Source organism: Emys orbicularis, chromosome 5, assembly GCF_028017835.1.
Source record: "Emys orbicularis isolate rEmyOrb1 chromosome 5, rEmyOrb1.hap1, whole genome shotgun sequence".
Taxonomy (NCBI): domain Eukaryota; kingdom Metazoa; phylum Chordata; order Testudines; family Emydidae; genus Emys; species Emys orbicularis.
This window is the reverse complement of record NC_088687.1, coordinates 125,062,129-125,074,129: the sequence shown is the minus strand read 5'-3', so window position 1 is coordinate 125,074,129 and position 12,001 is coordinate 125,062,129. Positions and strand designations below refer to the sequence as shown.

The 12,001-nt window shown below is 49.1% G+C and overlaps 1 protein-coding gene across 2 annotated transcripts in view; it reads left to right on the top strand.

Moving 5' to 3' along the window:
• RGS12 (regulator of G protein signaling 12) overlaps positions 1-12,001 on the top strand; it is a 163,588-nt gene that overhangs the window by 116,383 nt on the left and 35,204 nt on the right. For both annotated transcript variants that reach the window (XM_065404923.1, XM_065404924.1), the window contains exon 7: positions 10,570-10,749. In XM_065404923.1, the coding sequence (XP_065260995.1) occupies positions 10,570-10,749 (180 nt within the window). The remainder of the gene's footprint in view (positions 1-10,569; positions 10,750-12,001) is intronic.

Below are 12,001 nucleotides of genomic sequence, written 5' to 3'. Positions count from 1 at the left end.
CTTTCTACTATGCATGGTCCCGTATCAGTTCAGACCACTGGGTGCTCCACACGGTAGAGAGGGGATATTCCATCCAATTCTGTGCCCTCCAACCCTTGCACCACCATTCCCCGTCCCTCTTCAGGTACCCCTCTTATGAGCACCTCCTTATACAGGATATGCACTCGCTCATTTCGCTAGGGGCAGTGAAAGAGGTTCCTCAGGAGCAGAAGGGCAAGGGTTTCTATTCCCGATACTTCCTATTCGAATGCCAAAGACCTCTGAGAACTCAACAAGTTCGTGAAGAAGCTCAAGTTCTGCATGGTCTCTTTGGCCTCCATCATCCATCCCTTCATTGGATCCAGGAGACTGGTATGTTGCCCTCGACTTGCCCTGAAGGATGCGTACTTTCACATAGCAATAATTCTGTCCCACAGAAAATACCTTAGGTTTGACACCACCCACTACCAGTTCACAGTCCTCCCATTCGGCCTATCAGCGGCACCTCGAGTGTTCATTAAGTGCATGGCACTGATGGCTGTGTTCCTGCGCAGGTGGCAGGTACATGTGTTCTCGTACCTCGATTACTGGCTCATCAAGGGCCACTCCAGACCTCAAGTGGAGGCACAAGTCGACTTCATAAGAATGATGTTCGACGAACTGGGCCTCCTTCTGAACGAGGGGAAATCAACGCTGTCCCCAGTTCAGAGGATAGAGTTTATAGGGGCAGTATTGGATTCGACACAGACCAGAGCATACTTCCTGGAAGCAAGGTTTTGGTCCCTCGGCGACATCATGCGAGGTCTCAGGCAGTTCCCCACCACTACAGCAAGAAATTGCCTGAAACTCCTGGAACACATGGTGGCTTGTACCTATAAAGTACAACATGCCAGACTCAGACTTCGACCTCCTCAGTCGTGGCTAGCGTTAGTGTATCAGCCAGTCCGGGACAGCTTGGACAAGATCGTAACCCTGCCTCGCCCGGTACTCTACTCCCTCCTGTGGTGGCTGTCTTTCTCGCTAGTGACAGATGTGCCAGCCTTGGGCTGGGGAGCGCATTTGGGAGACCTCAGGATACAAGGCCTCTGGTCTCAGGCGGAACTCGCTCTCCATATCAATGTCAGAATGCTGAGAGTGGTGCGCCTGGCATGCCAGACTTTGAGCCCACTTGACAGGGAGATGTGTATTAGTTATGACAGACAACATCACGGCAATGTTTTTTATCAACAAACAGAGGGGTGCATGTTCCTCTCCCCTCATGCTGTGAGACTTCTGTGTAGAGCACTCGATACATATGCAAGCATCGTACCTCCCTGGTGTACAGAACGTTCCACGGCCATGAGTGGTCCCTTCACCCGGATGTTGCGAATTCAGTCTTCCATCAGTGGGGTTTTCCCCAGATAGACCGGGTCGCCACGCGACACAACAGGAAGTGCCAGCAGTTTTGGTCCTTCCTGAATCACAGCCCAGGCTCCATTGCGGACATGTTCCTCCTCCCATGGGGAGGCCATCTCCTATATGCGTTTCCACCTATCCCTCTCATCCACAAGGTGCTCCTCAAGGGATGGAGGGAGCAAGCCTTGGTCATATTGATAGCTCCAGCCTGGCCCCGCCAGCACTGGTACACATTACTCCTGGAAATGTCCGTGGAAACCCCAGTCACCTTGCCGTTCTTCCCGGACTTACTAACGCAGGATCATGGCCGTCTCCAACACCCGAACCTCAAGTCGCTACACCTCATGGCATGGAAGCTCCATGGCTGAACCCGATGGCGGTCTCCTGCTCGGACCCGGTTAGACAGGTCCTCTTTGGCAGTAGGAAACCTTCCACAAGGGCCACCTACCTTGCCAAGTGGAAGAGATTTTCAATCTTGTTGGCGCAGCACCTTTGGTCCCTGACGCTCGCCTCTGTACCACTTATACTGGACTGTCTTCTCCATCTCAAGCAGCAGGGGCTGTCCGTGTCATCAATAAGGGATCACTTGGCCACCATCTCTGCCTTCCACCCAGGCGCAGAGGGCCGCTCGGTTTTTGCTAACCCTATGGTCAGCCGTTTCCTTAAAGGTCTCGACAGGCTATACCCGTGTCTCCGACAGCCTATCCCGGTTTGGGACCTTAATCTGGTCAGACTCATGGGTCCGTCCTTTGAACCTTTGGCGACATGTGACGTGCTCCCTGCCCTATCTCTCATATAAGGTGGAGTTTCTGATAGCGATAACCTCAGCCAGGAGGGTGTCTGAGCTCAAGGCCCTAACATCAGAACCTCCTTACACTGTGTTCTATAAGGACAAGGTTCAGCTCAGGCCTCCAAAAGTTGTCTCCCAGTTTCATATCAGCCAGGACATCTTCCTCCCAGTATTCTATCCTAAGCCACACTCGAGTGACAGAGAGCAAAGGCTTCACTCATTGGATGTCCACAGAGCACTAGCCTTCTACATCGAGAGAACGAAGCCGTTACAAAAGTCCGTCCAGTTATTTGTGGCAGTGGCGGACAGAATTAAAGGTCTTCCTGTCTCTTCTCAATGGATTTCATCATGGATCACATCCTGCATCCGTGAGTGCTACAACCTGGCAGGTGTACCTGCTCCCCTGATCACTGCGCCTGCACCAGGGCTCAGGCCTCTTCAACGGCGTTCCTGGCGCAAGTTTCCACCCAGGAAATCTGCAGAGCAGCAACATGGTTCTCCATACACACTTTCACTACGCAATCACCCAGCAGGCCAGAGACCATGTGGCCTTTGGAAGAGCAGTGCTCCAATCAGTGGACGACTCCGACCCCATCTCCTGAACTTGGGTCTTGTGAGTCACCTGGTTGGAATTGACATGAACAACCACTCAAAGAAGAAAAAACGATTACTCACTTTCTCGTAACTGTTCTTTGAGATGTGTGGTTCATGTCCATTCCAGTACACACCCTCCTATCCCTCTTTCGGAGTAGCCCACAAGAAGGAACTGAAGGGGTGGTGGGCCGGCAGGGCTCTATATTGAGTGCCATGAAGGCACAACTCCAGGGGGCACCCAGGCCAACCTGACGGATGCTGGTAGGGTAAAAGTTTTCCGGCTGCCATGCACACATGCACGTGTATGCACACCTGATTGGAATGGACATGAACAACACATCTCGAAGAACAACAGTTACGAGAAGATTTCTTCTGGCAGCCAGATTCCTGTGTCTATGAGGAACCTCGATAAACTTTGTTTTTCAGTCTGAAGGCTAAGTTAAGTTTAATGTGTTAGAATATTTTGAGAGTGCTGTAGTAAACGCTATCAAAGTGTTTCGGTCAAAAATTGTATTTACCTTAAAATTATTGTGATTTATTGAGGAATATAATCCATATCCATTTTATTTCATTTAAAATGGCACGTACTGACTGCAACTTTTCAAGAAACAGCTATGTCAGGTTTAGTAAGTTTTTTTTTTTTCTTAGTTTCTGCAGGCTATGCTTTTATTTATCCTTGATAATCTAACCGCAGCAATACAGCTGGGAGACCATGAGGCTCAGGCATTGTAATTCCCTATTACAATGACTTCCAGCAATGCCTATCCATAGCTTGCAGGGTTTTGGCAGCATGCGGCAGCACTTCTCTTCCCTGGGGTAGTAGGCTATACCTCTCTAGCGCCTCCCTTGGGAAGAAGGTTAGTGCTGCTTCTGTCTCTGAGAGTCTGGGGAGAGCACTCCGGCTGTGCTGTTCAGGGAGTCTTACCTCTTTGGTGGAGGGTTAGGGGGGGAATTAAAGTAGCCCAAACAAAACAAAAAAAGTCAGTATACTTTCACAGTCCACAAAAACCAGAGTCCTAGGCTTTTGGGAAGCCAAAAACAAACAAAAAAAGAAAAGAGAAGTATTAGACCTTCTCCTTTCTGAGAGGGCTTGAGTAGCTTAGGCTTCCAAGCTGTTTTCCTGGTCAGCAACCTCTGCTTCTAGAAGTCAGGGTGCTCTCCATTACAATCCTGCTCCTTCCGAATGCCACAGTGCATGCACTGTCCAGGTATGGGATCCTCCCTTTTAAGGACCCACCCATCTCCAGATATAATAAACTGCAGAGGTGGGGATTGAGGTTGATTTTTGTCTAGAGGAGCTCTTTAACTCCTTTCGGAGCGGGGTATGGCTCTGCCACTACATCTGGGTTCAGCAACCATCAGTCCTGGTAATCCCACCCTGCATTCTCTGCACTGAGTATTTTCTTGAGCCTTGTCCTAAGTACTTGTGCTCTCTGACATTGCCTGCCTTTTAAGAATTTCACCATTGTACCTGAGGCCAGCAATTGATAGCATTTTCACCAGGGTGAGGGAATCACTCACCTTTGCCAACTATTTTATCCAGATCTCTTTCCAATTTTAAGAAACACTTGCATTTTTTCTTTTTCCAAAGTCTTATCAGGGTGGATTGATTTTAAACCAGAGTCATGTAAATCACCAATTCGATTCATGATTTAAATCAGTAAACAGGAAACCTTGATTTAAATCATTGATTTTAGGAATGTTGTGCATTTGTACTTTTTAGTTATTTTCCTAAAGAAAGGTTGACAACATTAGTTTGTAACCATTAAAACATGTTCAGTTGCAACTAAATAGTTTTTACACTAAATTTGGTGCTGCTTTTTACAAATTTGGAAGATAGACTATATCTATACACATTTGTTAAATCAGTTATATAGCTTAACTTACATTTATTCACATTCTTAATTTTTACATGTTAGAAAATGATGAATAATGCATTTTTTATTTACTAGATGGTTAATTTTTTACTTGTGTTTTGTGTCAAGCTCCAGTTAGATGGGAATGTGAATGCAATTAAAATGCAAAAAAAAATAATAATTGTAAAGTTATTTTAATTAGTTAAATAAAATTACCTTTAATTTTGCTAGATAAATAAGAAAAAAGTTTATTAGAAGTTTATCAAAACATGTTTTCCATTTAAAACTGATTTATTCAACAAAGGAAGTATTATCTGCAGTTAGTGAATTGAACTGATTTTTTTCCTGTCAACACGTACTTCAGTATTTTAGAACTAGTAGATCTCATCCTCTCACACCTAATTTTTATTCAGAGATTAGAAGAGAAAAACAAACTTTCCTGCTTTTTCAAAATCTTATTGAGTTTTAACTTTGAATGAACTAGTCATTGATCAGAACTAGTTAAATAAACTGACATGAAGAAAATATTCTCTGCACCTGCAGAAAAGATTATTGCTCTCAAAAGCTGGTTTATCGCTTCAACAATTGTGGTTCCAGGTGCTTTGCCAGTGGCTTCCACCAATCGGTGATTCAGCTTTCTTTAGAACTTTGGCAGTAAATATATACTGCTTAATTTTTTTTAAATTATATAAATGATTTTAATATATTAAAGTTTAGGCTTTATAGGTTGTCATAATTTCAAATTTAATTTTAAAATAGAATTTTAAAAATAAACGTTTTTAATTTACTTAAAAAATCAGATTTAATTAAATTAATTTTTATATCTTAAAAAAATTGATTCTTCTTTGAGTGCTTGTTCTTATTGATTCCATTCTAGGTGTGCGCACGCCCATGTGCGTGGCTATCGGAGATTTTCCCCCTACCGGTATATCTAGGGTCAACTATAGCACCCTCTTGAGTGCCGCGCTCATGCATCGGTATATTAGATGATGCCGGCCCTATGTCCTCTTAGTTCCTTCTTACCGCCTGTGGTGGTTAGTCGGAGTGCCTTTTCCTTGCCTAGCAAGGGCTAGTGGTTTTTGTCTCTTCTGACTTTGAGCCTTAGGGCCTTGTAAATAGTTTGTTTATAGTAGTTAGTGTAATGTAATTGTTAAGTGTAGTTAAAACTTAGAGGCCCAGTGGGGACTTAGCCCCAGGCGGGGCATGCCCCGGTCTCTGGGGTTTAAGCCCTGCATGGACTGCAACAGGCCTTTGCCTATTAGTGACCTCCACAGCAGCTGCCTGAAGTGCCTGGGGGAGTCACAGGTGAAGGACAAGTGTTGCATTTGCAAAAACTTTTGACCCAGGACCCAGAAAGAGCATGACATCCGTCTGAGGGCCCTCCTCATGGAGGTTGCTCTCCACCTGGCTTCCGAGCCTTCCTGGCCGGACTCTACCCTAGTACCTCGGCCTCGGTGCGTAGCACACCCCTGGCACTGAGCTCCGCCCAGCACCACTCTCCATCGCTGGTGCCCAAAAAGAAGGCCAAGAAGCACGGCTCCCTGGCAAGAAGGGCCATGAGGTATCGGGCAAAGGACCCAGTTCAGGCCGCCCACCCACACCAGAGCCACATGGACATGCCTCCCCAATCAGGGTCCCTAACCCCCCCCCAAGGGATCCACCACTGGCTCCCGGGAGTGGTAGGAGACCCAGACTTGTGGCGGGACTTCCCAGGCTCTCCTGGTGCCTAGAGAGCAGAGGCCTCTACCAGCGCTGCCATCACCGCGTGTGCCGCAAGAAGTGGCAAAGGCTCCCTACAAGGGCAAGCAGCTGTCAGGACCCCCCAGAGGGCAGTTGAGTGCCGTCAATCCTCAGAGCCGAGTCAGCGCTCTCCAACTCCATGCCACAGATCTCCGGCTTCACAGCCCAGGTCCTCTGTGGCTCACCCAAAATCACCAGCACTGTGATCGCGGTCTCCACCATCTCAATGTGGGTCACCTAGGGGGAGTCGCCAGTCACCCTATTGCTGGCACTGTTCATCCTCCTGCCTGTCATCTTCTCAGTGCAGATCTCCATCCCCCGCACTGTGGAACTGATCTCCCTTGAGGTACCGGTCCCCCGAGTCCTATTAACCAGTGGCGACGGTTAGCTGACAGATTCATGCACTGCCTCGTCCAGGGATGAGGATGACTGTACTGTCCGGGGGAGGCCCTGGGGCATCATCTCCCACGGAGGAAGGGGGTTTCGGGATGGGCACTTGCTCCTCTACCCATCGCTGAGGCATCACCAGCACGATTGGGCATCTGAGCCTTTGTCAACCTCTGCGATGCTGCCTTGGCAACACGACCAGTGGCCCTATTGGAGTGCGTGGATCATGCCTGTGATGGCGATGCCCCCTTCGCACCATTCGTCAGCCGCCGCATCAGAACAACAGTTGGCAGCACTCAGAGGTCGTGGTAGAGGAGCGAGTGTCAGACCACTGGCCTGTTCCAAGAAATGCAGGCCTCAATTCAAGATTTCCCATTTGAAGAGAATTGTCTCTTCGCGGAGCAGACTGATGCACGGCTGCATGGCCTAAAGGACACTTGGCCCACCCCTCCTTCCCTGAGTCTGCATATGCAACAATCAGTGAGGAAGCAATTCTGTCCGCTGCCTCCAAGGCCTTGGCAGCCTCGACAGGAGTCTTTGAGGAGAAGGGATAGAGACACAAGCTTTAGTCACTGCCCTTCTTCCTCCTGCTCACCCACGCAGCCCAGCCTGGCAAAGCATCCCGGGGGCTAGAAGTGCTCATTTTGAAGGTGCGCTCGAGCATAACACCCCAATCAACTCCCCAGACCTACCTTGTTCTTTCCTCGACCATCTTCATCCCTACCATTCAGCCTGGTCTCAGGTCACCTCGGACCACTAGGTGCTAGAGATAGTATCTCGGGGCTAACCTCCTGCACCTGGGGGCAGTAGAGGAGGTCCCTCGGGACATGAAAGGAAAAGGGTTCTACTCCCGCTACTTCCTAATCCCGAAAGCAAAAGGGGGCCTCAGACCCATTCTGGACCTGTGACACCTCAGCAAGTCTCTCTAGAAGTAGAAGTTTCACATGGTCTCCCAGGCCTCCATTATCCCCTCCCTGGATCCGGGAGACTGGTACGTTGCCCTCGACTTGAAGGAGGCTTATTTCCATATTCCAAGATCACAAACGTTTCCTCCGTTTCATAGTGGGTGGATGCCATTTCCAATTCACGGCGCTGCTCTTTGGCCTCTTATTGGCCCAAAAGGTGTTCACAAAATGTATGGCGCCAGTGGCCGCTTACCTGAGGCGTCGAGGGGTCCAGGTCTTCCCATATCTTGATGATTGGCTCATCAAGAGCAGATCTCAGGAACAAGTGCAGAGGAGCCTCAATCTGGTGCATTCCACCTGCCACAATCTGGACCTGTTGATAAACGAGAAAAAATCCACCTTAATGCTGGTCCAATGAATAGATTTCATTGGGGCGGTTCTTGACTCCACACGAGCCAGAACCTTCCTTCCGGAGGTGTGTTTTCAGGCCACGTCGGACCTGATCTCCCATGTGAAGAACCACCCACTCACCACTGCTCACACCTGCCTGCGGTTGTTGGGCCACATGGCTGCATGTATATATGTGGTCAGTCATGCCTGGCTCCATCTCTGGCCTCTGCAAGGGGGCTAGCATTGGTCTACATACCCAACAGGCACGAACTAGACTGGGGAGTCAGGGTGCTGGATCACATCTGGTTGTCTCTGGTTGGACCCCAGGTTGGTGTTGGAGTGAGTTCCCGTCGCGGCCCCATCATCTTCGCTGACACTGGTCTCTGATGCTTTGGACCTGGGCTGGAGATCCCACCTGGGCGATCTCAGCAAGCAAGGCTGCTGGCTACGGAACGATCTGACCCTCCATATCAACATCAGAGAGCTCAAAGCGGTTTGCCTGGCCTGCCAAGCTTTCTTGCCCCACTTCAGGAGCAAGGTGGTGCAGGTCTTGACGGACAGTTACATCAACAGGCAGGGCAGAGCCAGATGGTCAGCCCTTTGCCAAGAAGCTCTCCGCCTTTGGAACTTCTGTGTGCAGCATGCCATTCATCTGGTAGCCAGGGCCGGCTCCAGGCACCAGGCAACCAAGCTGGTGCTTGGGGCGGCACCTGGAGGGGGGCGGCGCGGCCCGGCGCTCGGGACGCCGGGGAGAGCGGGGCCACAGCCGGGCTCGCCGCCCTGCCCTGCGCTCTGGCCGCCGGGGGGGAGAGCCGAGCCCCCACCGGGGCTCACCGCCCTGCCCCCGGCGCTCTGGCCGCCGGGGGGAGAGCCGAGCCCCCGCCGGGGCTCGCCGCCCTCCTCCCAGGGCTCCGGCCGCCCTCCCCTCCGGCGCCCTCCCCCCCGGCGCCCTGCCCCCGGCCGCCGGGGGGAGAGGGGGGGGGGGCGGGCGGCTGGAGGCTTTTTTGCCTGGGGCGGCAAAAAAGCCAGAGCCGGCTCTGCTGGTAGCCGCACATCTGCCCGGGACCAGGAACGTGTTAGCAGATCACCTCAGTAGGACCGTCTCATCTCACCACGAGCGGTTGCTCCATCCAGAGGTGGTCAGTATGATCTTCTAGAGGTGGGGGACTCCCCAGATGGACTTCTTCGCATCCCATCAGAACATGAAATGCCACGTGTTCTGTTAGATCCGGGGGATGGACAGGGGCTACCTGTCAGACGCTTTTCTGCTCCCATGGTGAGGGGCCCTGATGTACGCCTTCCCGCCAGTGCTGTTGATCCAGAGAGTCCTTGTGAAGATCAAAGAGGACAGGGCGAAGGTTATCCTGATAGCCCCCGCGTGCCCTTAACAGCACTCATCCGGCATGCTGCTGGATCTTTCGGTAGCCGCCCCACTGCAGCTACCCCTCTGGCCAGACCTGCTGTCCCAGACCCATGGCAGTCTTCTGCACCCAAACCTGGTGGTGTTTCACTTGACAGCATGGCTATGGCATTGCTGAATGAGGAGGAATGCTCAGCCAATGTCCAACAGATCTTGTTGGGTAGCAGAAAGCGCTCCACCAGAGCGACCTACCTGGCCAAGTGGAAGAGGTTCATGTGCTGGACCTCTGACCGGGGTATCCGGGCTGAGCAGGCTTTGCTGCAGGCAATCCTGGACTATCTTCTGCACCTCATGCTCCACTCGACTAGGGCTCAGGCTTCATCGGCAGCCTTCCTGGCCCAAGAATATCTGCTGGGCTGCTACCTGGTCATCTATCCACACGTTTATGTCTCATTATGCGCTTACCCAGCAAGCCTGAGACAATGCTGGCTTTGGTAGAGCAGTGTTGCAAGCCACACGACCGTGAACTCAGAGCCCACCTCCAAGGATACTGCTTGCGAGTCACCTAGAATGTAATCGACATGAACAAGCACTCGAAGAAGAAAAAACAGTTACCTCCTTTCATAACTGTTGTTCTTCGAGATGTGTTGCTCATGTCCATTCCATTACCCATCCTCCTGCCCCTGTATCAGAGTTTCTGTCAAGAAGGAAGTGAGAGGGCGTAGGGCTGGTGGCGCCAAATATACTGACACATGAGCGTGGCACTCCAGAGGACGCCACAGCCGACCCTATGGATACCGCTAAGGCAAAAATCTCCAACGGCCACGCATGTAGGCGCATGCACACCTAGAATGGAATGGACATGAGCAATACATCTTGAAGAACAATTACGAAAGGTAGGTAACCATTTTTTTTATCTACACTGGTTTTCATTTTTGACCATTCTTGGACCTTTTGAAAAAAATAAAGCCTTATGCTAAGAGACTAAGACTCAGTTCTATTTCATTTGAAATTGGTGCACAACTCCCACTGACTTCAACAAAAGCAAGCCTGATGTGTGTCTTCACATTAATGCTCTGAGTTTTAAGAACATAATATTTGAAAAATAGGCCTGCATTCTTCATATGAGATTTAATCTTGTTTAACCATTATCCCACTGCACTTACATTTCAGATTTTTAATCTGATGAAGTTTGATAGCTATACTCGCTTTCTGAAATCCCCGCTTTACCAAGAATGCATTCTGGCTGAAGTAGAAGGTCGCCCTCTTCCTGATCCACAGCGTGTTCCCGGCAGCCCCACATCTAAACATAGTATCAACTCAGAGCGGTCCCATATCTCAACACCAAAAAAGGTGACTTTTGATTAAATTGTTACTTTTCTGAAAACTAAGTTCTTATCCATAGCTGAACTTCTCCGACCCCCCAAATTTGTTGGAAGATCAACAAGAATGTGTAGAAACTAATGAGTGTTCATATTTACTAGTGCTGACAAAGTATCTAATTGCCAAGTCTTAATGTACAAATTGTTTTATTTGTCGATAGGTTTTTATCCATTCTAATAGAAGTTACTAACTCCCTTTTTAATATATTTTATTTATGTATTGCCTAAATAAACGCATTTTGTTCTACAGCTAATGAAATGAGGTAATTATACTTTATGCGCCAATTCAGAAGTTGATTTTGATTGAAGTCCATAATTGTTAGGAAACTAAGTTCTGGTATTTTCAACTGCAGGTAGCCAGTTAAAATTCAGCCAGGGTTAGTAGTGAATGCTAGTACAATTATGGGGTGCTTTCAATGACCTAGGTGGCGTGAGTTGGTAATTTCAGTCAGTGGACAATTGGACAATTGCCTACATCACAAAACCCAGCACTGCTACTGTCTCAAAATATCCTTGCTATCCATCCAGTAGAGAGGTCAAAGGTTAAATAAGGTTGGAAAATGAACTTCCCTCTCATCCTTAGAATTTATCCCTTTACTACAATAGTATCCAGCTTCTGATCCTTAAGGATGACTGTGTTAAGAAAACTTGTATCTGATGATATATATAAATTGAAAACTACCTATGAGCCACGTTCTGAGATTTTTAAACTGAAATGATTGAATCAGTCCTGTTGCTATAGGGCCGAAATAGGGGACACTGAGCAGCAGTTCTCTACAGTTGATAATCAGGACGTCACCGGGTTGGCCACCTGGTGCATTGAAGGGGAGAGAGGAGGGAGCTTTGGCTGCTCCATTGTCTGTTCCCCTGACAGGTTGTGGGAGCCCTAAGGAGTGCATGATAAGCACGTCTCTACCTGAGCATCAGAGAGCAGGTAGCAAAAGACATCCTCCTCCACCACACAACCCTAGAGAGGTGAAGGGGAGGAGAAGTTGATAACCAAAATCCAATTACAGCTTCCTGATTCTCTGCTCCGACACAGGTTGGAGAATATTCTAGGAGTTGCTCTAACTTGCACCAACTGACAAAGGTCTCCAAAGGCAGCATGCTAGCAGGATAGCCAACATGCTCCACCCACTCCTCCCTATGCCCGTCACATCCTTCTGCACCAGGAGTTTTGGGATGATACATATAAGAGTTCACTACACTAGGACTCTTGCCTG